Source organism: Hypomesus nipponensis, chromosome 18, assembly GCF_054491055.1.
Source record: "Hypomesus nipponensis isolate SF chromosome 18, ASM5449105v1, whole genome shotgun sequence".
NCBI lineage: Eukaryota > Metazoa > Chordata > Actinopteri > Osmeriformes > Osmeridae > Hypomesus > Hypomesus nipponensis.
The window spans coordinates 2375176-2401621 of NC_140378.1; the positions used below are offsets into that span (position 1 = coordinate 2375176).

Below are 26446 nucleotides of genomic sequence, written 5' to 3' on the forward strand. Positions count from 1 at the left end.
AGTGCTGACAAAGGCATAATTTATTAACACAGCAGTAGGCTATTATCTTCCTTGCCAGCCGGTCAACATAATATTGAGTTTATTGCAAATTTGTATAATTACCATTAACATAATATAACTAAAAAATTAAGCTGTAACTTAAAGTGCTCTTGGGGGGCCCCCTGGTGGTCATGGGGCCCCAAGCAGCCGCTTTGTTCGCTTATGCCTTGAGCCGGCCCTGACCGATCTCACGAGAGCTGAGTACAGCGAGGGCTATAATCGTCTCATCTCCACCAACACAGTGCCTACGCTGCCAGTCCTAACTCTATGCTCCGTTGGGCTGTGACTACGGGGCGTGTTTCAACCGAACTCGTAAAACAAATGCCTCTTCGCTCAATTGGATAGACCTACAACCAATCAGAGCAACGTAATATGTTGTTTGTTGAAAACGAATTCAACCCAAGGGCTCTTTCGTGACGTTGTTGATTACGTTACTGTTGATCATCTGTCCATCATCGTATAAAGCCCGCCCTGGCAATTTCATTGGTCTGTCCCGATCCTGGTTTTATGTAGTTGTTCCCAATACGAGACCCTCCAGACCCAACTTCCCGACCACATTTTTTGATACCCAGTGAGTGTTTCCTGAGCATCCAGAAAAAGTCTCACTAGCGAGGTCTGCTAGATCGTTTCAGACCTTCTTGGGTCCGAATGAAACCCCCTCTTTGATGTGACCAGGAGGAGAAAACAGACCCTGCTTTATTGGCTCCTATGGAACTTTCTCAGTTCCGGTTGGAACCTTCCCAGGGTTTTGGCAGCTCGGCACCCGGAGCAATGGTGTTATTAGACACTGGATCATGGCAGCGGAAGGCAGGGTTCCTGTACTGCAGGTCTACAGGTGGCCATGTCGCATAGAACCAGAAGGGTCCGAGAGTGAGTTGTAGCTGACGCTTGTGTGTGTCATAGTCCTCTGCTGGGCCAAGTTCAACGTTTCAGAACCTACTTTGATGATTGCGTTTGTTTGGGGAGGGATGAGGGGTGAGGAGGGCAGGATGGGAGTAGGTGTAGGGAAAAGAGTGTCTGTGCTGTATATGTGTGTTAGTGTGTGTGTGTGAGATGCAGAAGTTGACAGCAAGTGGACTGAATCAAAAAGTAAAGAGGAAACTTTTGAGGAAAGAAAGGAGCGAGGCAGTAGAAAGAGGCAAACAGGCAGAGTAAGCGAGGCAGACAGGAGGAGAGATGAATAACAGAGTGTGAAAAGCCACAGAAAGAAGAATTCCGGTGAGGGAAGTGGACTCTGTCCTGTGTCTCCTTGAGAGATCATACATCACCACACCATGGAGTGTGTGTGTGATGGAGTTTCAAATGAGGCTGGTGCCATGTACAAATTGTCTAAGGAGTGTGCATAATCGGGATGGGCATTGCAGTAGTGCGTGTGTTTGTGGGGGGCTTGAAAGATACAGATAAAAAATACAGATACAAACTTTATTGCCACACAACAATGTTGGTGGTATTCTTTTGTCATAGGTAGCTCAGTCCAGTAAGGAGGTAAGGAGGGAATGGGGATAGGAAAAAAATAAAAATCGAAAAAGTCCAGGTCAGCTTTGGCAGTTCAGGAGTCTTATAGCAGAGGGGAAGAAGCTGTTGTGGAGGCGCGTCGTTCCAGCTCGCATAGATCTGTAGCGTCTCCCAGAAGGCAGAAGTTACGATAGGACCGTTTTCTGAACCTGACGATGGTATCGGAGGGGCGTTGCTGTCTACGGACACTCTTTGAATGCCCAGGTGTGTCCCAATTTTGTGCCGTTGTCTCTCTTTCGCGTCTTACTCTCACTCCAGCTCTGGTACCTCTTCTGTGCCTTCTTATCTCCACAGGAATATTGAGCAGGGGAGCGCTCGCAGCCTTGCATCTGAGGAGCGTCTCTCTAGAGTAGCGCAGCATTATTCAAATAGACGCTGCACCTTGAAAAATGCAAAAACAATCTAAACGATCTATACTGATCAAACTCCCTGAAAACTAAAACCAAAAGTATCAGATGATATAAGTTCACAGTCCCGCAAATTACTACAGTCGTGTTAAGGGAAAAAAAACTATGAAAAACAATGAAAATAGTGAAAAATGCAACAAAAAAAGTAAAGGAGCTACTGTAACAGAGTGCCATCCAGGCGCCTCCAAGGAGGAGGATATGGAAAAAGGGAGGGAAGTCAAATGCGTCAGATGAAAGAAGCTTCAGTGTATATTGAGTTGAGTATCAGTGTATGTTGACACTGGGCAAACATTTATCCAAGCAGGGAAAAAATCAAGGTTGGTTATGGGGGGAGGAGAAGAAAGGGAGGGAGGGAGGCAGGATGAGAATGAGAGAGAGACTAAGAGAGAAACACCGTAAGAAAGAGATAGAGACACAAAGACAGAAAGCATTAGAAAATGCATGCTCCATGGTCCTCAAGCATACTCTGGAAATGAAAGGCTCCTCCAGGAACCAGAAATATCCACCAGGAACAAGACTTGTAAATGTTTTTGAGGGTAGACTTTGTGTGTTTCTGTGTGTGTGTCCCTTCCCCATACTGTACGTCTATGTGTAAATCATGTGAAGGAGCCTTCAGAGAAGCGACAGTCAGCATAATGCAAGATGAAAAAAATGGAGGGGACTAAAATATTCCTTCATTCTCCTGACGACTGCTAGTCCTGTAAACTAAGGCGCCACTCAGGCAAGACACAAGCTCACTGTTAAGCAGTTACAATATGGACACTTGATTCTAGACATCACACAAGTGTCTTGTCACTCCTAATTCCTGTTTCTTTGAAAAGCTCTTTCTGCTAAATATAATCACCTCCCCAACCTTCTCGACTCGTTTCTCCTCCTTTCCATCCTCCTATCCCCTCCCTCCTGTCCCACTCCTCTCTCCCCACTTCTCTCACCTACCCTCCCTCCCCTCCACCACTCCCCTCCTTCTCTGCCCCACTCCCCTCCACCACTTTCTCTTCCCTCCTTACTCCACTCCCCTCCATTCCTCCCCTCTACCACTCCTCTCCCCTACCATCTTTCTCCTTCCTCCCTACCCTCTCCCCTCCACCACTCCCCTCCCCTCTCCACCCCTCCCCTCCACTACTCCTCTCCCCTACCCTCTCTTTCCACTCTCCCTCCTTGGCTCCCACTCCTGTCCCCCCGCCACTACTCTGCCCTCCCCACACCACCCTTCCCCTCCTGTCCCCTCCAGGAGACTGGATGCCAACCTGCTGTCGGCAGTCCCCCCAGAGGCGTTCCGTGGCGTGCGCTCCCTCAGGCACCTGTGGCTGGACGACAACTCCCTGAGGGAGATCCCCGTGGGGGCACTGGATGCCCTGCCCTCCCTACAGGCCATGACCCTGGCCCTCAACAAGATCACGCACATCCCCGACTACGCCTTCACCAACCTGACCGCCCTCGTTGTGCTGTAAGAACGTGTAGCTGTGGGTGTGGATGTGAATGTGTACTTGTGCTGGTGCAACTTGACAGTGATTTCAGTGTGCTTGTGATTGTGTTTATGCTATTGCGTATGTAAGAGGATAACATTTACATTCAGTCATTTAGCAGACGCTCTTATCCAGAGCGACTTACAGTACAGGGACATTCCCCCGAAGTAAGTAGGGTGAAGTGCCTTGCCCAAGGACATAACGTAATTTAGCACGGCCAGGAATCGAACCAGCAACCTTCTGATTACCAGCCCATTCCCTAACCATTTATAACTCCCTGGATAAATGTGTTTTCTGATTCAATAGGGACACACAAATGTGATTCATTGTGTGTTCGTAACTTCACCAGTAATATTGCTGCTGTCTTGGCATGGGGTAAGCTGCATGGTAATTGTTTTCAATGCCTCCCCATCTCTACAGACATCTCCATAACAACCAGATCCAAGGTTTGGGCCAGAGGTGCTTTGAGGGCCTAAGCAGTCTGGAAACACTGTGAGTATCACACACACACCAAAAACACACGCACACACACATACACACACACACTCAGACTCCAATACTTTCATTACTAACCGGTAAATGACAACCTAGTATGTTTCCCCCAACACACAGCATTTATCATAATGAGAGGCAATCATGATGGCAACAGCAAATCAGTGAGCTGGCTGGGTTTAGACCAATCACAAGACATCTGTATAACCAGGGCCTAAACTGCCAAGGAGTTATATAAATCAATTATGAAAAACTATATAAACAACAATTAGAGACATTTTTTGTGTTTTATATTGTTAAAAGTTCAGATAAAACTAGCTTTGTTTGAATTTATAAACCTGGTTATGCTGCCCATTGGAATGCTTAATTTATGCACTTAAAACTGCAGATTAATATTTAACATAACTAAATCACTAAAATAAGAAATCCAAGCCCTTAGGCTCATGTTTCAATCTGTGAAAAAAAAAACAAAGAAAAAATTAAAGAGCCTGAATGCACAGACATCAAAGGAAAAGTAGCGAGGGGGTGAAGCCAGAAGAAAATTCCCCAACAAATGATAAGGTTTCATAACGGGGGCTGTCAATCACACTAAGGCAGGCGTCAATTCAAGGTCAAATCAAGGTCAAGGTGATGGTCATCTCCATGCCAGCTCAATTTCTTTGTGGGATTATTATTGTTTTGTGTTTTGAAGCGCAGTTCCTTAAATCACTGCTATTGGAAGTGGTCTTCAGCTAGGATTTCTCAGTCAGAAAGTTTTCTTTTTAAGACCCTAATATCTATTTTGTAAGACATACCTGTCTAGAGAAAACGTTTTCAAATGCTTTGAAAATAAATAAAGGATGGCCTGTGACTTTTAGACTTTGTTCCAGTCCAAAGGGGAATATGCAAAGTTTGGAACAAAGCTATGGTCCTGCCTTTGCTGTGTGTATGTGTGTGTGTGTGTGTATGTGTGTGTGCCATATTCACGGTGGTCTGTTGAACACAGCATTTTTGACACATGTTGTTTAACAGCCTGCTGAAGTGTAAAAAATGACGTCTTACCCCCTTTTTTTTTTACAAGCGTGTGTGTGCTTGTGTGTGTCAGCCAAGCTTAACACTATTTAAAAGCCATTATCCATGCTGGGAATTGTGAGGGATCAGAGTGAGTCTGTTGAGAGATAGAGAGATGCAGGGACAGACTGGGAGTAAAAATAGGCCCTGGAGGGTTGATCCAGACCGGCCCACCAGAACCGGTCCCGTACATGCGAGAGGAACTGAAAAAGCCAGGTAAAAAAAGAAAGATCAGTCGCTTCAGTGTTTCCCCTATGTTGATTTTGTCGTGGCGGCCCGCCACCGCTAAATTTCTGCCGCCACGGTATCAGAAATAGGGCTGTACAAGACAGGCCGTCTATCAGCAGTGATTGTTAGAGTGCATGTCGGAGAATAGCAAGGACACGTGCTTCACAGCGCAGTGGAGATTGCGTGTGTGCGTCCTTGAGAACTGTAAGTTGTATAACTTATGTTTTCAGTTCATTAAAGCCTGTTATTGTATTAGTCTACAGTTATTGCAAATTTAAGTTAACTGGTGATTTTCGTTGTTTGTATTCTTTCCCTGCTAGCATAATTGCATGCCTGTTGTACGGTGGCCCTGAAGTGCAAAACATACCCCCTAATATGAGTACATCCCCCAAATAAAAACACTCCCCCCGAATACGAGTCAACTCCCCCAAATCAGATGACTTGTTCACCTCCCCCCAATACAAAAACACGCTCCCCCAAATGGAAAACTACATTACATTCACTAAAAAACACATTACATTAACTCTGAACGGAAAGGGTAGGTACTACACTTCAGCGCTGATTGGATGCAGCAGGCTAACTAACAAGAAATAAGAAATTGATCGACAGAAGTACAAAATGCAATAGCCTGACAGAGTTACGTGCACCGGGACATTTATTTGGGTATTGAAGCATGTAGCATAGGCTCCTTATGCAAAAGCATAAATTGCGTGTGAAACGTAAACATCGATAGCCAAACAACTAGTCCACGTAACTCTGTCATTATCATCAACTTGATTGTTTTGGTTGGAAGGAAAGATGAAACATTTGTGTTAACAATTCAGAGTTATGACACTGCTCTTTATTTTAATCAGGGTCATTCCTATGAAATAATCGTAGATATGCTTTTAATGTTTCACAATATTACAATAAGTATCCTATGCGCACGCTAAAAACGCAGTTGAAGGAAGCAGGACTTTTCAGAAGAAAAAACTAATAGTCCACTACAGAAGAACGAAATGCCACAACGACAGAGTAACGTGGACCAGGATAGTTGTTTGGCTATCGATTTTTACATTTAACACGAAATACTTTTGCCTAAGTAGCATACTATTTGCAACATTCTTCGACAGCCAAACAAATGTCCTGGTGCACGTAACTCTGCCAGGCGATTGCATTTTGTACTTCTGTCGATCAATTTCATATTTCTTGTTAGTTAGCCTACTGCATCCAATCAGCGCTGAAGTGGAGTACCTACCCTTTCCGTTCAGAGTTAATGTAATGTGTTTTTGAGTTAATGTAATGTCGTTTTCCATTTGGGGGAGCCTATTTTTGTATTGGGGGTAGGTGAACAAGTCATCCACAAGTCATTACTCAACAGCTTATTAACTGTTGAGTAATGTATTGTTAATGTTTATTTTTTTAAATAAAGGATTAACTAACTATTAGTTAACACTTTGTAAATGCCATAAAGCGTTGACTTATTATAAAGTGTTACCACATTGTCTAGTGAAGGTAATTAGCCTATGTTTACGTTTCTTAGCCTGGTTTTCCATCTTCTTATTGTCTCTACTAGCTAGCTTTCGATCTGTCAGTGTCACTGTTGTGTATAAGCGGCACTAAGGACTACATTGACCTTCATTTGGAATAGACCAACCGTGCTGGGGGAAAGGGGGTCGGCCAACCGCGTTGCTGGCCAACCAACGCTCAATCTTCTGCCGAAATTGTTATTAGTAGTAAAATAAATTACAAGGCAAGTGGCCCTCTGGCCAAGAAGTGCTTCAGCCCATAGGGAATTCTCCCAGTGCTCCCGATGGCCAGTCCGCTACTGGAGAGATCAGTAGCGGAGGGAGGGTGGGGGTTCCAAAAACCCCGGGCCCCGCACCCAAGGGGGCCCCCGATCTATGTTTTTTTTTCATAATTTTTCTTTGGCAACAAAACATTGATTGTATCCATGGCAGACAATTTTACTAAATATATATAGGCCTACATTTTCCGAAACATTTTTGTCACCCTGATGCTGCTCGGAAAGCGCTTGCGGAGTTCTATTTGGAGGATCTGTCTTAGGCCAATGATGTGGTTGAAGAATTTGTTAAATTCCGTAAATTGGACAGCCGCTCCTCTCTCATGCTTGATCGCAAGAAACTCGCTATCAATTTCAGACGGCTGAAAGTCCTCTCTGCCACTGCTTATCGGAATTGTCAAGTAAATGCGGTAGAGAATGGAAAGGTTGGGGAAAGCACGGTCCATGTTAGGGCCGGCCCAAGGCATAAGCAAACTAAGCTTACTTAGTAAGCTTACTTAGACTGCTTAGGGCCCCCGTGGCCACCACAGGGCCCCCAAGCGCACCTGAAATTACAGTTTAATATTTTTTAATATATTCTGCTTAAGGCCCCTCCAAAGGCTTGGGCCAACCCTGACTATAAGTATACTAAAATATGGATAGTACACTTTTAGTTCACTTTTGATATACTTTTAAGAAGTATGCTTAGACAATTTTTCACTTTTGATATACTTTTAAGAAGTATGCTTAGAAACAGAAAATGGTATACATTTCTTCTGGAGTAGGATGTACGTTTTCTATTATTATACAGCAAAAACAGTCCAAATAATTTTTAAATACATTACAGGTTACATTTTTTAGATCCATCTCATTCTAATTTTTTATGTCTATAAAAATCTATTATGCATTGCGCATTTAATATTTTTTGGTATTGAAGCTGTAACCTTAATTACTGCCAAAACATTCTGAAGCCCCTCGAAAAAATAATCTGAACAAAAAAAGTAAAACAGCACGGAAACGGCAGCAAAGTTTGATGCAAAGTGTTTATTCGTTTATTCGAGTAGACCCCGGAGTCTGACTGAAACTTTTCTCTGGACATTTGCTTATATATTTTTTATCCATTATTTTATACTATTTTATCATTGGTACATTATATGTGGTCACAGATTCATGTATGCATTTTCACACTCGGTTGGTCCATTGTCACAGAATTTGCATAGCCTGGACTTTCCCTAACTTTCTCCTTCCAGGGCCCACGTGAGGCCTTGCTGCCCAGCTGCACGGTCATATGGAGTTTAAGGACATAAATCTGTCCCCTGATGTCTGGCGCTTGTAGTTCTCAATATCTGGGCCTTGTAGTCTTTCATGGGAGAGGCCTACACACACACTTCTCTCTGTTGCTCTCAAACTCTATCTATCTGGACTTCCACATTTTGGCCTTTATATCTTCTACCTTTTAGTGGTAATACTAATCAGTCAACAGCTTTGCATCTGCATTTTTCCACTACACCCTATAATCTTATACTAATAATTATCAATTGAGTATTAATGGAAAAAAACGAAAAAGCTACTTAAGAAAGAAGCAGACAGAAGGGTTGCATTATGCAGTTGAAGGTTATACTGTCAAACTGATTGAAGAACGAAATAACGACATTGGCTAGTCAATTCCCATGATGCAAGGCGGTAAATAGTGTTAACATTTGCTGATAAGTTTGCCGTTTGTTCGAAATACAAATGTAACTTAATGAATTTTGTTTTTTAAATGTGTCTGCTTAGAATGTATAGTGTTTTGTTGCGTGGTAATTGTCATTGTTGTGATGGTTTACCATTGTAACCATGAGTTAAGAACAGCTGGATTCTTGCAAGGTTTTACCTTACTTAGTGATTAGCTTTAGTCAGCTAAGAATCTGCAGTGAAATGTTGCGAGTGCCCTGTTATCACCAAGTGACTTAAGATCTGAGGTGTTTGAGGGGCCCTTAAACATTTTAATACATTAATAAGTAATAATAAAATTCAATTTAGAAGTTAACTTCTTGAAGTACTTACATTAAATCAAAGTGCACTTGAAAGTATTGCAAAGTATACTTTGAGAGTCTTTAGGAAGTATACTTCATGAACTGAAAGTGCACTACACAGGCTACTTTGCAGTATTCAAAAGTAAACCTTGAAATACACTATACGTAGTGTACTTTAAAGTGTACTAAATGACCTAAAAAGTGGCTGTACTGGCACGTACCACTAGCTACAGTAGGCTACAGTACGGTTTCGGTTCTAACTGCCTCTCGTCTGCTGTGTAACTTTGTGATTGGCCCCCGTTCTTGCCATGTGACGCAAGATCTGAGGCGTTTGAGGGGCTCCTAAACATTTGAATTTATTAGTAAGTCATAGTAAAATTACATTTATTAGGTTTACTTCTTGAGGTAGGGTGAGTTCAGGTAAAGTGGGACAGTTATGCATTTTGATGAATCAATATGTGCAAAACCGACATCCAATCACCAGAGCTGATCTTGACTTGTAAATACAACACTTCTAGTCACAATCTTGCCACACCCTTGCACCTAGCATTGTTGTATATAAACTAATTATTATATTAGCAGACTAGGCTGACAGACGATGACTGTCCCACTTTACCAGACAAGCTGTCCCACATTACCTGAAAATGCTGCCTGCGTGAGAGAGGGGGTCATGTTATGTTTGAAAGTGTGTAGCTTCTAAAATATAGTGTATTCCCATTTCATTCCAACATGAAAATGTTCCTAAGCCCTAAAACGATTTACAGAAACACCACTGGGGCGAGTTAACAGTTATTTTGTAAGTCTAATGGAGCCTCTACCAAAAAGTGTCCCAAATAACCTGAAATCACCCTACTTACATTAATTGAAAGTGTACCTGAAAGTATTGAAAAGTATACTTTGAGGGTCTTTTGGAAGTATACTTTATGAACTGAAAGTGCACTACACAGGTTACTTTAGAGTATTCCAAAGTATACTTTGAAGTACTTTAGGAAGTATACTTGATGAATAACACTATAAGTGTACTTTAAACTGTACTAAATGACCTAAAAGGTGGGCCAATTCAGTTTACTTAGCACAAAATAGTATATAAATAAGTACACTGCTAGTATACTTTAAGTAACATGATAATAGTATACTTTTTATACTAAGTATACTTACAAAATAAACTTGAAGTATACTTTTTTTGGTAAGGGTAACTTTATTGTCCAAGTCAAGAATCCAGAATGGTTATTACTCTGTGGCTGGAAAACAATCGCTATCAGTATCCATGGCAACCGGAGGACTATAGGTCTACTTTATACGTGTGAACTAGCTTGCAGAAAATAACTATTTCGTATTATATCAAATAGTTTGCTTGCTGTACCAGTTTACAGAAACAACACCATGGTATTCACTGTAAAAGCTTCTATCTACTTTAGCTCATTCAGAAAGCTAGTCAACAGCTCTCTCGATCATCTAGCTCTGACAACTTTTTTTCTGACAAAGTTTTTTCAGAGAATGACAGAGGTTTTTCTGACTGCGTTTTTCTACGGCGTTTTGTCTGAGAATGACAGAGGTTTTTCTGATAGCGTTTGGTTTGACAAAGTTTTGTCATAGAATGACACAGGTTTTTCTGACTGCGTTTTTTACAGTGTTTCGTTTGAGAATGACAGAGGTTTTTCTGACGGCGTTTGGTTTGACAAACTTTTGTCTGAGAATGACATAGGTTTTTCTGACTGTGTTTTTTTTTTCTTCCGGCGTTCATCAGAGCCAAGCATGGAAGGTTTCCTACTCCAGCCATCTGATGTACTCATCAGGGCTAATATCTCTATCTGTCCATCTTTCCCTCTATTTCTTTCTTCCTGCTCTCTCCCTCTCCATCATCTCCAGGGACCTGAACTACAACAATCTCCAGGAGTTTCCTGTTGCCATCAGGACCCTCACCAAGTTGCAGGAACTGTACGTCAAAACAAACACACACACACCTGCCTGACATGACTATCATACTTGCATTATTGCCAGTAATCCTGCTAAATGATTTTAATGTGGCACTTGGATACAATCTCGCACCCTAAACAGGTGCTCCCTCCAGCATCATCATACACACACACACAAACCCCACACCATCAGCAGATATTCTGCACTGTGAACGTCTACGTGTTCTCATGTATCTTAAAATCATGTCTGTTGTTCAATAACAGCTGTTTCATATGACACACACCCTCCCCCTCTCTCACACACACAGCCACAACCACACACATCTAACGTTTTATGTTGGTGTTTCAGGGGTTTCCACAACAACAACATCCGAGCTATCCCTGAGAGAGCCTTTGTGGGTAACCCCCAGCTACAGACCATGTGAGTCCACCTACCCAGCCCCCCCTCCCTCCCACACACACACAAACACACACACACACCAAGCGCAGAAACACTTCACCAAACTCCAGCAACAATCCCACTGTTATCTCACATCCAACCATGAATCCATCTCATGTTCCAGACACTTCTATGAGAACCCAATCCAGTTTGTGGGCAGATCTGCTTTCCAGTTCCTTCCCAAGCTGCACACGCTGTGAGTCTGAGAGCAGGTTGAACACAAGGTTCAAATCTGACAGGGGAGGAAGGAAGGAGGAGGGTAGCTAAATAGAGAAAAAGGGAGAGACATAGAGAAAGAACAAAAGAAAGAAAGACATGGCTTGCTTCATACTTTATAAATCAAGTTTATTGTTTATCGTCAGTTGGAGGACAGCTGAACTGATGTGGTGTTAATGTTGTGCTGTGATCGGTGGTGATCCAAATGTGTGTGTTCTACAGTAAGAATGTGTTTGGTGATGTGTGTATGTGTGTGTGTGAGTTATGATGTCTAAGGAGACATTCACGGTAGCCAGAACAGTTTTGATGTTGGAAGACAACTTTGGGGGAATGTGCAGTAAGAATATAATTTTTTAGTGTGTAAGTATGTGTGTCTCCTCTAACAAGCTGTCGTCTGAAATTAATGCAGCTCCCTGAACGGAGCGACCCAAATACGAGAGTTCCCCGACCTGAAAGGAACCACCAGCCTGGAAATACTGTAAGTCTCTCTCTCACTCATTTTCTCACACACACTCTCTCCCTCACACACAAACACACACACCAAACATTACCAAACACTCACTCTCTGTTCCTAACGGCGCAAGCTTTTCATAGACAGAAGTTGGTACAGTAAGACTGTACAAAAATGAACTTGCGTAGGAGTATTAAGGATTGAAAGATAGAGGAGTAGGAGAAGGATTAGGTGGTGTGGAGGAGGAGTAGAGAAAGAAAAATATGGAAGAGAAGAAGGACCACAAAGAGGAGAAGGTGGAGGAGGAGGAGAAGAGAATGAAGAGGTGGAAAAAGAGGACCAAGAGGAGGAGAAAAGATTTAGGAGAGGATAATATGCGGGGCTAAGGTGGTGGAGGATCAGTAGGCAAGGAGAAAGAAGGAGGTGGTTGAGAAAGGGGGTCAGTGTCAGAAGGGGCCAGTGGACAGAGCTATGCCAGTTCCATACGAGCCTACCGAGCCCCCTGTCTGATGGGATTAGTGTCACAGGGCAGGGAAATCCTCTCGCCTGCCTGCTCTCGAACAACACTTACACAACTCCCCCCCCCCCCCCCCTCTCTCTCTCTCTCTCTCTCTCTCTCTCTCTCTCTCTCTCTCTCTCTCTCTCTCTCACTAGGACATTGACCAGAGCAGGTCTCTCTGCTCTCCCTCAGGGCCTGTGTCAACAGCTGCCTCATCTCAGAGTGTTGTGAGTATACAACTCACACACACGCCACAGACAAAATATGCTATTAGAGGGCATGGGCACGCATAAGGTGCATATGCCCGCATGGGACATGCACATCAACACAGTCACAGTTTCCTGCACACACAGCTTTAGTACCAAATGTACACCTTAAAACATCCATCTCACTTGCAGACACGACTACTTTCATGTCCACACAGACATACAGTAAATACCCATGCATTTATGCATGCTTTATGCTGTACATCATCATTTCACTTTTGGTCTACAAATGCCCACCAGTTCTCAGATCCTACCACTTCGACTTGCCCTCTCCCCAGTGCTCTGCACCAAAGGGAACAGATTGTTGAGCTTGTGTCATGTGTCATCGTGTCACTCTTCAGGATCACTTCCTCCCTTATGTGCCCACTCCTGAGATCAAACTCACACGATGACCACCTTTTTATAAACACCGCTTTAGCCAGCTACACCACTGAAAGGTTTGATGCCGTGGGTGTGCAGTGTTTGTACTTAGGAGTAAGTTTAAGCAAATTCAACTTGTGTGTGTGTGTGTGCTTGCTTGCAGGGAGCTATCTCATAACCAGATTAAGGAACTGCTCAGCTTCTACCATTGTTCAGTGCTACAGGAGATGTAGGTTCACACAAACATACTCAAACACAGTAACTGCCAAATTATGACTGACTTTTCCCCTGAAATTGTGAAGAAATTAGCTCATTTTAACTTCAAATGTATCCTCCATGTGCTTTTTCAACTGGAATTTATGTGTTTGTTGTGTGTGATTATATGTTCAGAGGTCTGCAGCACAACCAACTCAGGAGGATCGAGATAAATACATTCCAGCAACTCAGCTCTCTAAGGGTTCTGTGAGTAAACACCTATCAAAGGCTGGAGCTGCAGGATACAGTACTGACACCTAGTGGTGGTAATATGTTGACACACTTTGTGTGTGTGTGTGTGTGTGTGTGTGTGTGTGTGTGTGTGTGTGTGCGTGCATGCATGTGTGTGCGTATATTTCTCAGGGACCTGAGCTGTAACAGCATTGAGTGGATCCACCCAGAAGCGTTCACTTCCCTTCACTCATTGATCAAGCTGTGAGTGACCACAGCACACACTGTACCCATTCCCTATCATCGTGTCCTCAGACACTGTCACTGTTTCTTTTAGGGCCCTATTTAAACGATCTGAAACACAAGTATCAAACACAAAACGCAAGTAACTTTGTGGGCGGAACTCGGGCGCTGTTGCTATTATACTGGCGGGATAAATTACTCTTGCGCCCGACGCAAAAATAAAATGGGTTGGTCTTAAGTAGGCACCGGTAGGGGAGACTGGGTATGGTTGTAACACGGGGAGAGTTGTAAAACTACCAATTCCACAATTCAGGGATAAGATAGGAGTCGTGACAGTTTCAGGTTCCTCAGGCTTCCTTTACAATCCCACATGGTCTGTGTTGCTATCTCTCCTGAAGCTACAGCAGAAAATGTAATTCTGAGGAAAGAAAATAAAAAATAAAATAAAAAGATAATATTGTTGTATTGTATTCTATTGTTGTAGATAATGTTGTATGAGTTATGTCAGGTCAAACTGTAGTTTCTCTAGTAAAGAATGGTGTATTAACCTCCTGCTAATTTCAAAGCCCCATGCTAATATAGCTAGCTAAACAATGGGTAACAGTGGCGGGGATGATTGTAACACATGTTTTGAAAGTGTTACAGCCAAAGGATTGTTGGTTGTTGGTATATTTTCAGAAGAGGAAGATTTGTGTGTCGTCTGCATGGAACCATTTAGAAATTCAAGACCCAAAGAAGTGTGGGTGAAGTGTGTTTTATGTAGCTTTTGGGCCCACCAGGCCTGCACTCCAGGCTGACCAATTTCATTTGTCACCATTGTGACTCTGATTAACAATGCATAAAAAAAAAATGTGTGGAATGTGGGTAAATGTTTGTTAATTTGCTCACACACACACACACACACCAACACACACCCATATGAATGTGCACATAGGGATATGCACACACAAACGCACGTGTGCATGCACAAACACACATAATATGCACATACACTCCCCATATTCACACACATTTTATTGTTGCAGCCATTCATAAAATAAAAAAAAACTGTTGTTGTGGCATATCTCTTGGTTTTTGTGCATTTTGTCTACCTGTTACAAGTTACCCCAGTATGTGTTACAACCTACCCCAGTAGTGGGGTTGGTTGTAACAAAGGACCACCTTGTATTTGTCATCATCTCACAAGTATTTGATATAGTTGAAGACATTTAAATTGTTGCCATTTGTAGTAGACAAATATGGGTACTTTGCGTAAAAGTTTCAGACGTGTAGCAAAAAAAAAGGTTGTTTTAAGTGCTGAAGAAAAAAGTGTTAAAACCATACCCAGTCTCCTCTGTATAACTCATAGGTGTGGTTTGGGCGTAACGTGCAAGCAACCAATCAGAGCGTCATCTCACATTGCCTTTAAAAGCAGGCGCCCTTGTTCCATGGCGGATTGCTATTATAATGGCGGATTTGCAAGGCGCACACCAGGAGCAGTTTCCAGCCGAGAAGACCAACGTTTTCGTCAGGGCTGTAAAAGACATAGAAGTGAAATTGTATGTGGATGGGAGAAACCCACCCAAATTAGGCTTAGGTTTGCGCAGGAACACGCCTCCTCTTTTCGCTGAACCAAAAAAACTTGATTTGTCTGTGTATACATAAACTAAGTTACATGTGTTAGTACTGTCCTTGCTACTGTTAGGAAACAGGAGGTATTGAAGTTGTTTCTAATTTGTGAGCCACAAATACTCATAAGCTCTCTCACTTTCCCATATTGTGCTTTTCTTTTTCGGTCTCTTTTTTGTTCTCTTTTTTGTTGTCTTCTTGTCTGTATGTCTGTCTGTCTGTCTGTCTGTCTATATGCCTCTGATTTCTCTCACTCCACTCATCCTTGTTCATCTTTCTCTCCCTCTGTCTCTTATATGTTGCTCCTCTGTCCCCCCCTTCCCCCCTCTCTTCACTCTCCCTCTCACTTCTAGAGACCTGACGGAGAACCATCTGAGCACCATGCCGATGGGGGGTCTGGGGGGACTCACTCACCTCAAACTAAGGGGGAATGAGGAGCTGTACGAGGCATTCAACCCCGACCACTTCCCCCGCATGAGGTGAGACACACAACCAGACACAACAAACATAAAGTTAAATTCATGAGTGAAAGATGGGTAGAGCTCATGTCAACATTTGGAGTAGAGAGTTGAGAAGAGTACAGTACAGTAGACTAGAGCAGAGTAGACTAGACTGGACTAGAGTCGATTCAAGTAGCGCATAATATACACTGTAGTTTGCAACACCAAATCCGACAATAGCCAAGATGAGCAAGTCCTGAGATCTTGTAAGGATGCGACCACAACATGGCCGGCTGGCAGAGGCTGGAAAACCCAACCATTCCAGCTGACATTCGAAGCCTGATCATGGCTTCACAAACAGGGAGAGTAGTTCCTGGAGCCCTTTAATGTCCTGGGAGTGAAGCACAACATGTTGAACTTGATCACTAGTAGAAATAGCATCACGAGGGAAGGATAGATAATAACCCTGTAGCTCACGTGTAACATTACCAGATGTGCTGTCTGTTGAGTCTATTTTGAGCCTTTCCCATTAGGTTACCATGTCTCTGCAGCCAATAGCCGGCAGGTATGACATGTCATTTCAGGTGCGGTCTAAACTCACCTCTTCATCATCCTTAAGGAAATGGAGCCATGGAGCCAAGTTGTTGATCGTTTGCGTTAGTCTATGGGTAGAATGGGTATAGCTGCAAGCCATATTGGTTGAGCTCCAGCACACAGTTGTCTCTGCTAGCGAGCGCCTATCCTGCAGCGCCGGTAGCAGACCTTTGGGCACCTCAAGGACAAGACTCAAAAACATAATAATGTGCCAAGATGATTATTTTTAAATGTCTGTTTCCAACTGGAGACAGGTGACCACTCAACCTTCCCACCCCGCTAACCCAAGGCCATATCAACATGAGCCACATCTCCCAATCAGATCTCTCATTGGTGTGCACAAGCATTGAACTTCTCAAATACATGCAGACGCCTGAAACAGCCACGGGGTGTGGTGGCACAGGGCCACAGAGACTGACAGCTTAGTTGTTGTTATTAGTCAGAACTGATGCCAGTTATGTATTTTTGTTTGTCCTAGGCTTACTGTCTACAGGCACCACTGTAGACACTGTGGGCACACAGTGCATGTTTAAAAAAAAATCTGCATTTAACCTTTCGTTGAGTCACAACCTTTAATGAGTTTCAAAGGTTGGATAGTCAGTCAATAACCATATATCTAGAAAGATGGATAAATATTTTTTTTCTTTTCAAGGTGTCCCAGTTTTTAGGATGTTTTGACATGTCAATTGAAATTATTGCATATTTACACAAAAAAATCTCTATGAGTGTATAGGTTGCCCCTCCATCACTCTTTCTCTCCTAGGGTAATTGAGATGCCGTATTCCTATCAGTGCTGTGTCTACGGGTCATGTGACAGCTATAAGTCATCCAACCAATGGGACACAGAACAGGGCAACGAGGAGGAGGAGTTGCACAAGAGGACAGTGGCCTTATACCCTATTCATGCCGACACACACTGTAAGCACAAGCACACCATAACTACATACACATGTGCAGCAAGTGAGACACAATATTAGGTTGATGCATTTATGTTCGTGTGACCTTATGCAAATGCAGGTAAACAAATAAGTACATGTACACACGATCAAATGCACACATATATATTTTATATACAGTATAAAGACGAATAATATAGCCAGTCTCTACTCTGCGCCAAAGATCCCTGGGTTATATTTTTGTCTGTTGGAATTGGGTAAATACATGTTGGGCCTTCCTGAAACCACAGCAAACTGCCAGTTCACTCTCTCTCAAACACACAAACACACCTTTGTTCCTTCTGCTCACACCTACGTACTGTGGGATACCACATTAGATCATGTTGTAGACTAACAGAATAACACAGCACATAGACAGTTACCATGAATAAAAGCAGATTAAAACCCGAAACCCAAGGTTTCTTCACAAATATAATAACTAGAACAGAGAAGTCTGATCGGAACACTGCCTCCACCTGAGAGAAAAATAAAAACAGGCCCATAAAAACAGGTACATGCCATCATAACATTTAGAATAATAATAAAAAAATAAAAAATAAACATTTACTAAATTACTGTACATTTTAACATTTACATTTCATTCATTTAGCAGATGCTTTCATGCAAAGAGACATACAAATAGTGCATATAGTAAGTACTACAGCAGAAAATCAATAGTCTTACTGTACATTTGGCGCACAATTACATAGCAAAACTATTTTACTATATGATGACATTAGGTCGGCTGAAAGCATCTCCTAGTTAGGAGAGGATTTTCAATTTGTAGTGGGCACTCAGACCGAGTCCAATATTCGAAATCTTCTCAAATAAAGGACTTAGAAGGATGTGTGTTTTGAGGCTCTGATCTCGATCTCTGCTGTTATGTTGTAGATGACCCTGACCTAGAGGAGTTCCAGCAGGAGTTAGAGGAGGCCAAACTGCAGACTAGTGTCCAGTGTACACCTATTCCAGGTAGGAGGATGATGAAGTAAATAACTGAAGTGGATCTGGACTTGCAGTGGTATCCACTTGTCTTTGAGGTGCACTTTTCATTGAAGAGACTATCTTAATGTGATACCTGAAATAAAAGAGAGGATCTTGAGTCAGATGTCAGTATCAGCGTGAACTATTGGATGATGATGAACAGTGTCCGTGTTATTAAAGTTGTATGTCTTTGCCCTTTTTCTCTCTCCCTATCTCTCCATTGGTGTGTCTCTTTATTGTTCTCTGTCTCTCACTCTCTCTAACCCGGCTCCTCTCTCTTTGATTCCTCCTTTTCTCTGCCTCTTCCCCTCAGGTCCATTCCGTCCTTGTGATTCTCTGCTAGGCAGCTGGCTGGTGCGTGTAGGCCTGTGGTCCATCTCCCTGGTGTCTCTCCTGGGAAACGCTCTCCTGCTCCTGTCTCTCTTCGGCTCAGCGGGCTACCTATCCTCCCTCCGCTTCACCGTGGCCTGCATGGGGGCATCCAACCTCTTGACAGGCGTGTGCACCTGCACGCTGGCCCTGGTCGATGCCCTGACCCTGGGTGAGTTTGGTCATCACGGCGCCCGCTGGGAAGGCGGGCCCGGTTGCCAGGCGACAGGCTGGGTGTGGGTGTTTGCGTCCGAGGCCAGCGTGCTGCTGTTGACCCTGGCCGCTGTGCAGTGCGGCGTGAGCGTCACGTGTGCACGCGCCTGCCGCAAGTCTCCCTCTCTGGGCGGCGTGCGCACGTGCACGCTATTCTGCTTCACCCTCTCCCTTGTGCTGGCGTCCCTCCCCCTGGCCGGCGTGGGAGAGTATGGCTCCTCCCCCCTGTGTTTGCCCTCCCCCCTGCCCCCCCCAGCCACTCGCCCCACAGCCGCGCTGGGCTTTCCTCTGGCCCTCATCATGATGAACACCTTGTGTCTGCTGATAGTGACCGGCTCCTACATCCGCCTCTACTGGGAGCTGCTGAGGGGGGAGTGTGAGGGTCTGTGGGACTGTGCCATGATCAAACACGTGGCCTGGCTTATCTTCACCAACGGCCTGCTCTACATACCCGTGGCCTTCCTCTCCCTATGCTCCCTGCTGGGTCTACTCCCTCTAGGCGAGGAGGTGCTCAAATCAGTCCTCCTGCTCCTTCAACCTCTCCCTTCTTGCCTCAACCCCCTCCTCTTCCTCCTCTTCACTCGTGACCACACCCAGTTTCTGCTGTGGCCCCACCCCAAGGTACGCTTGCAGCTGCGCCGTGACTGCACCCTCGACTCGCTGGTCTCCGTGGAGACCGAAAAGAGTTCATGCTCCAACTCGTCCACCCAGTCTCTCACCGAGGGTGATGCCCTCTATGCCAGGGGCTCCGGGCAGCTGGAGCCAATCAGATTTTCGCACTGCTCGTCCTCTTCCTCCTCCTCGTCGGTGCCTCTCATCCCCTGCCAGACGCCCTCTCCCAGCGTGCGTGACAGAGAGAGGAACACAGAAGGAGGCGCTGTGAAAGATGACAGTTTCCTGAAGATGAGTAACCATGAGACCAACACAAAGCCTTGTCCGCTCTATCACAGTGCTTACCCTCCCTCCCTGACCTGTCACCCCTGAACGACTGGTTGAGCCGCTGGCTGGCTGACTGATTATCTGGCTTTATGGCTGACTGGCTGGGACCCTATGGAATTGGACCATCAAATAACAACAACAAAGACTATATGGGTCCCTTCAAACAGGGGCCACAGAAACAGTGAGTGAATACGCCACTCACTAATTGTCCCTAACATTACAGTCCAAAGTGCCTTTAATTGTCCATTGAGGGAGAAGACCCAAATGAATCGAAACTCAACGTCAAGACATCTGGAAAACGGATCAAATGAGGAATTCAAAGATGCAGACAAGTCTGTTTAGTAAAGCACAAATTAGAGCCAGGTATTATGCAGTGTAGTAAAGACCACCTAAACCAAGACCAAATCACTCATGACCAAGACAAGAGTATGGTGACCAATACAAGACCAAGACTTTGAGACTGTGAGACCAAGGCAGGGCGAGGCCAAGTCAGGTCCAAGGCTGGATCATTTTCTTATCGTAACACTGAAATAACATACCGTATTTTTCGGAAAAAATACGCAGCATTTTCAATAAACCGCACCCCACCAGAATGGGAGCTTTGTGTTTGTAAATCTGAGTATAAACCGCACTGGAATATATGCCGGGAACGATGATACCAATGCACGGGTATAGGAGATCTTACAGCATGCCGTTGCAACACACTTTGAAAATGAAAGTGTGTAATGTATGTTTTTCATTGCCCGGGAATGAACTAATATTTACCTTTAGCCGCATGAGTTCTAAATATTAGATATATAATATAAGATAACAGTCCCCAAAGCGTAAGTTAATTTTCCGAAACGGTAGCTAGCTAGCTTTAGTTAGCTTCCGGGCTAAGTTAGCTAGCATAATACTCGTAGCAATGCTACTACTATGCTAGTGGTACTTGTTAGCCTTCTCAATAGTAGCTACATTTTGAAGCCTGTTTTGTTATAAAACATTATATAAGCTGCTTTGAAATATATTAAGCCTCACCGCCACAAGAAAATTGTAAAATCGAGGTATAAACCGCGGCTTTATTTCCGAAAAAAAACTGCTATCTTAGCGTGTAACTTAGCGTTAATATCACCAAATTGGTAGCGGTATGGAGCTGACATTAGCGAACGTTGATGTAACATAACAATAGGTGTGTTCGACTTCATGCAGCAGCCGGCTGCCTTGAAGCTGAGAATGCCATTGGCTGCTTCAAGTCAGCCGGGCTGCAGGCAACGCCGGTGCTGCATGAAGTCGAACGCGCCTATTATTTGCTACATAGTTTTATGTGGCCTGTCTTGTCACTGCACCACAAGTGATTCCTTGATTCCGAGACTACAACACACAAAGCAAAAGCAAAGCAAAAACTGTAGCAGTCTAAATCTTCCCTCAGAGAACTTAAGTCTTTAGGCTCTTAGTTTTAGTGATCTTATCTTCCAAAAAGCTGTGTAGAAACTGGGTTGTCAGGTTTTTCTGGCCCTCGGACAGTTCTAGTGACTTCTATAGAAGCAATGCTGTACAGCCAGATCAATTTGTCTTATAGACTGAATGGGATGTAGCTTGGGTCCTTTTACAGACTGATAGAATAGCTAATGTACATACAATGTAACTACCTCTGAACTAACATGTTAATGTTTCATTATATCCCATTGTTATGTCTCCTTGTCTTATGATCTTAACATAATTATATGATTACATTTAAGAAAAAAAACCTTTAGTTTTTAAAAACAGACTTGATATTTTGGATGTACATAATGTTAAAAATGAAAAAAGATTGTTTGAATAAAGTGAATAGCGTAATTTGTTATGGTAGTAAAGATGATTTATCTGTATGATATGGATTTCCTACTTACAACCATGTGACAGCGCAAGCACTGATATATGGTATGCTCTATGCAGAATGTCAAATGAGCCTTCACAAATGAGCAACGAATGCACTGTTAAAGGCAAATATATATTTTTTTATTTGAATTTTCATATAAGAAGGAACATAGCTAAGAAAGGTAATTAAGAGTGTCCATGTATACATCTGTGAATACTAATCTTGAGAACAATTGAACACAAAGACAAACCAGAAGAATTCATACCCAAACGAAACAGTTTCAAACAAGAAAAGAAAAAGAAGATGATCCAGTGAGGTGTGACCTGCTACATCTACACACACCCTCTCTTGGGTTCCTGAGGCCCCACCCCGGGCTGCTCCTGCCCACTCGGGGTGTCTCTCTTCCGGGACAGCGACTTCTCTTCCTCTTTGCCCGTCTCCTTTGACTCTACTACTCCCTGCACACAAACACATGGACCTGTATCAAATTCTGTGTCAAAGTAAAAATCCACTGATGAATTAAGTTGAACTTAAAGATCCCACATGCTGTTTTTAGATGCTTTTATATAGGCCTTAGTGGTCCCCTAATACTGTATCTGAAGTCTATTTCACAAAATTCAGCCTTGGTGCAGAATTACAGCCACTATGGGCAGTAGGGATGGGCGATATGGCCTAAAATCCATATTGCGATATACATTGCAGCCTCTTGCGATAACGACATATATCACAATATATAAATTATAATAGAACCATTTCAGAACAGGTTATATAGACCCCAGTGTTTCCCCAAACAGACTGATTTTTGGCGGTGTGCCACAGAATCAACACCGGCCGCCACATAGTGCGTTTCGTTATAATTTTTTTAACAAGCAGCGTATTAGTTCAGCTGCATTTCCTTTCCCTGCTCTCCTTCTGTCACTCACATACACAGTCATAACGTCAGCACACGCTAGCAATGAGGTTTCAACCAGTGCTGCTCAAGCAGAAAGACAGGGTCAGGGAGATAAAGAGAGATTTGTTACACTTTTAAGAAAAAGTAGAAGAGGATATAATACATATATTTAATAAAAAAAATAAAAAAGCTTATTTGTAACGTTCTGTGTAACGACCCTCCCCAGTAGTTTGCTGCTGCTCATCGGACGGCTTAAATCCAAATCAAGTCCAAATAATGGATGTTGCACCGGTCTTTTTCACCAGCTTTCAGCCATAGCTACTCAAGATTATTACGATGATGCGTTGCAGCTTGTCTCTCTAAATTTCGCGGGTAGATTGCGTTCTACATGCATTATCGCGATAGTCCAATAGAATTTAAATCTCTATTGTAGGCCAATTTTTATCGTTTATATTGCATATAGTTTATATCGCCCATTCCTAATGAGCAGTCCCACAATGAGCTTTCCTCAGGATGTGGTGTTTGTGTTTGTAGCTTTAAATGCTGTGAGGAAGAAAGAGGCGGGACTAACTTTCATGCTTCAGTCGTTTGTAAGCCATGATGTCTCTCAAGGAAAAACCAATATTGCGCTCGCATGGTCGTTGCTCATTTTCTCATTGGTGGGCCAAATTTTCTGTGCAGGCAAATCAGAGAAAGGGGAGGTAACCTTCCCTCTTATGACTAGGGATGGGGATCGTTAAGTTTTATCGATATTGATACAATTTCCGGCTTAACAATCTGAGTCTTTATGGATACCACTATCGATACTTTTCTGGGGTGAGCTTGAGCTAACCTCAATCTAAATGAATGAATTTGGCAAATGTTAAACATATTGCAGCACCCACCCAACCCACTTCACAAGATTACTAAACAACATTTATAATAATGACTGTGCTCGTAAATAATTTCTATTTTTAGATATTTCATATTTTTATTTTCCGGTTCTGGCACGCATCAAATTTTAGGGGCATATGCGAGTGAAATAGTTGCACTGTAGAACCCTGGCTCTTATTATTGTGGCTTATTATTGTCAACGATTCTTCAAAACTCATGAAGTTTCCCGAGAGTGGCAGTTCTCTCTATATTAGACATTCTCTGCAGGCTACCAGAGAATGTCTAATATAGAGAGAACTGCCACTCTTGGGAAACTTCCGCGTTCTGAACTGGTTAAAGTTCCATGTGAGGGCGCTAACGAGCGAGTGCAGAATGAATGGAGGTCTATGGAACTATACCCCTCAAAATCCACTTTTCTCAGGATATAATTTTTTGTCTAGTAATTTGAATTCTGAATTCGAAAGGGAAGGCAAAAAAAATACACACTGCTGGCTGTTAGATTTTTTCAAAGTCGCCTTTCTGTTCTAAAAAGCTTTTGAAAATGTAATTGACGTCATACACATCGTACCACCAGAGCTACTGCTTTACGGCAAGCTCTGGTCATTTACTTTTTTCTCTCAGGGCATCGACAACACAGCTGACAGGTTAGGCTCTCCCTGTCAGTACACATGCTAGAAAGAGTTTTGGCTTGCTACTGTTGTTGCTAATGTTGCTAATGCTCTGACATTCTGATTCCGCTTCGGATGCCATCAAGCAAGAACTCTGGTCGTATCAGTCCTTCACTAACCAATCAGCATTCATTAGCAGAATGCTAACGTGTTAAAGGCAACAACGACTCACCCTGTAAGAAATCAAAAGGACATAAGTACTCGTTCATTCAACTTTTGACCTATAATCCATGTTGAACATGCAAAAACTAGAATCAAACTTAACGACAATCTAATTTAGCCGTTTAGCTCCATAGACTCCCATTCAACAAGCACTCACTCGCGATCACCCCCAGTGGAATTCTGGTGGAACTGCAACCAAATTCGGTACAATGGGGCTTAATAGGGAGTGGCAAGCCTCTCCTTAAACAGGCTCTGAGGCTACCTTTAAATCACACCTGGGCAGCATATGGAAATTCTTAATGGAGACACAGCACCCTCTTGTGCTTGGAAGGTGCCAATAGATTAGACTAATGCAGTCTGGATTTCTTACCATGTTTTTTTGCATGGCGTGTTTCTGTGTCCATTTCCTGGCCTTATCCAGGTAAAGCTTCTTGTTGTACTTGAACTCAGATGACTACAAGTAAAATACAAAAATAATCACTGGATAGTTTTTGGTGAAAACACAACCAAAAAACACTGTGTATATATGTGGGTGTTTTACTATATCAGCCATGAGGGGATCATCTGGGTTGGGTTCTGCCATCAGCAGCTGAAGAGAAGTGAGGACCGTCGGGATGTTGAGGGAAGGCTTCCACGCACCCTGCATGAGAATGTTTAAGGAAGATTTTAAAATCAGAAACTACCCTCTCCTTTACATTCTGAAGGAAAAATGCTGTGGACACTGTCTGCTGTGTAAGATCAAATAAAGGCACACACATTTATACAGACAATACAACAATCAGCACACTACAAACACGTGTGACCCTGAGCATACAAGTGGGTCTGGATTTGATGAGTAAGGAACAAGTGTGTTTGTGGCAACTGAGCCTGCATTGGGGGACTTAAAACCATCTGCCAGAGGGGAGGAGCTGGTACTCAGTTTGAGTGGGACCAGCTGACAACTCCTGTCTCCTTTACCTACAATGGTCGACACAAATCAAACCATAGACGAGAACATTCCAGTACCTTGGGAGGTAGCTTGAGGGCGTCATGGCAGATGCGTCCAGCATTGTCAATGTTGGGGTGGTATATAGGTGTCAGGTACCGGATTTGGGGAGGCTCAAATGGATACCTAAAGAGGAGGTAGATGATGATGCCATCTGCAGATCATTCAACATGAAATGTTTAAACTTTATCACAGAGGGTGAGAATTCACGTTTACAGTGCACTGATGCAACAACCTACCTTTCGGGGACCTTGATCTCCAATAAGAAGACACCTCCTTCAAATGGAGTTCCCGACCCACCTATTATCTCTAGTAAAGGAAGGTGCGAATTTCAGTAGGAGGGAGTCCTTTATCTCCTTGCTCAGGTGATTAGGCAGTGTCCGTGCATGTTCACATTTCACTTACGCGCCCGGAGATCGTCCATTTGTCCCTCTGTCTGCCAGCACGTTATCCCTGGCGGAGGTTCTGAGGTTAGTAGGTGAAGCTCGCGCTTCAGACGAGAGATCTTCTGCATCCTTGTCTGGTTTCTCTGTGAAAGTGTATTAACCTTTTGATTACGCAACACAATAAACGTTCACACAAAACGAATATGATGTGTTTTGCCACCCACGAAAGAATGTCATTTTGTAATGGCGAACTAAACCACGAATACAAGAATGCTAATGCTACTTCAATTAACGTTAGCAAACTTGCTAAAATCTTTGAAGCAGGAAGAACATAGCACCAGCAAACATTACTTTCTGTTTGCAAGTCATCTCTTGTATCTCGCACGGGCCTATTATTATCGACACACATTAGCGTACTCACTCGGTTCATAAAAACAGGGCTTAGCGTTACCTATAAAGTTTTAGCCTATCGTTTCCAAACAAAACTATACACACATTGCGCACTCGTCACAGCTTCAAATTTCCCACATTGTACGTCATCTGAACTCGACCCTTCCTTGGCGCTGCATTATGGGTGTGGTAGTTTTACCAGCAAAAATGAATGAACGGTCGAACCCGAACGGCAAGAGTTCAGATTTCCCACATCTCATTCTTCCTCTAAACTACAATTTCTGAAATGCAATGGATATTTATATTACAGCAACATTCCGATTTTAATTCAGTAAGTAAATGTCATAATTTCCCAGAAAACATTTTTCAACAATCTGAATA

At 43.2% G+C, this 26446-nt stretch overlaps 2 protein-coding genes across 3 annotated transcripts in view; one reads left to right on the forward strand and one right to left on the reverse strand.

Annotated features, from left to right (window-relative positions):
• lgr6 (leucine-rich repeat containing G protein-coupled receptor 6) overlaps nt 1-21690 on the forward strand; it is a 73632-nt gene extending 51942 nt beyond the window's left edge. Inside the window, exons 4-17 of the mRNA XM_084680457.1 lie at nt 3193-3408; nt 3848-3919; nt 10844-10912; nt 11240-11311; nt 11454-11525; nt 11955-12023; nt 12651-12722; nt 13285-13350; nt 13512-13583; nt 13740-13811; nt 15752-15877; nt 17196-17350; nt 18259-18339; nt 18665-21690. Of these exons, the coding sequence (XP_084536583.1) occupies nt 3193-3408; nt 3848-3919; nt 10844-10912; nt 11240-11311; nt 11454-11525; nt 11955-12023; nt 12651-12722; nt 13285-13350; nt 13512-13583; nt 13740-13811; nt 15752-15877; nt 17196-17350; nt 18259-18339; nt 18665-19917 (2467 nt within the window). The 3' untranslated portion in view covers nt 19918-21690. The remainder of the gene's footprint in view (nt 1-3192; nt 3409-3847; nt 3920-10843; nt 10913-11239; nt 11312-11453; nt 11526-11954; nt 12024-12650; nt 12723-13284; nt 13351-13511; nt 13584-13739; nt 13812-15751; nt 15878-17195; nt 17351-18258; nt 18340-18664) is intronic.
• Nucleotides 21691-21827: 137 nt separating this feature from the next.
• Nucleotides 21828-26319, reverse strand: ube2t (ubiquitin-conjugating enzyme E2T (putative)). Of its 2 annotated transcripts, none has more exons than XM_084680455.1 (7): nt 26187-26319; nt 25695-25818; nt 25529-25598; nt 25310-25415; nt 24846-24944; nt 24675-24758; nt 21828-22167 (listed from the first exon to the last, which is right to left on the reverse strand). In XM_084680455.1, exons 2-7 carry the CDS (start codon nt 25801-25803, stop codon nt 22042-22044), a joined length of 594 nt encoding a protein of 197 aa, XP_084536581.1. In that variant the 5' UTR covers nt 25804-25818; nt 26187-26319; the 3' UTR covers nt 21828-22041. The 2 variants fall into 2 exon arrangements, with proteins under 2 accessions (XP_084536581.1, XP_084536580.1); XM_084680454.1 differs by having other exon boundaries at nt 26097-26233.
• Between the last annotated feature and the right edge of the window lie 127 nt (nt 26320-26446).

Excerpts from the sequence above, each read along its gene's own strand:
- ube2t (XM_084680454.1), bottom strand. Across the intron at positions 24,945-25,309 it reads CCCTCAAGCTACCTCCCAAG|GGTGCGTGGAAGCCTTCCCT; the intron begins GTACTGGAATGT and ends ATTCTCATGCAG. Across the intron at positions 24,759-24,845 it reads ATCCCCTCATGGCTGATATA|TCATCTGAGTTCAAGTACAA; the intron begins GTAAAACACCCA and ends TTTTACTTGTAG.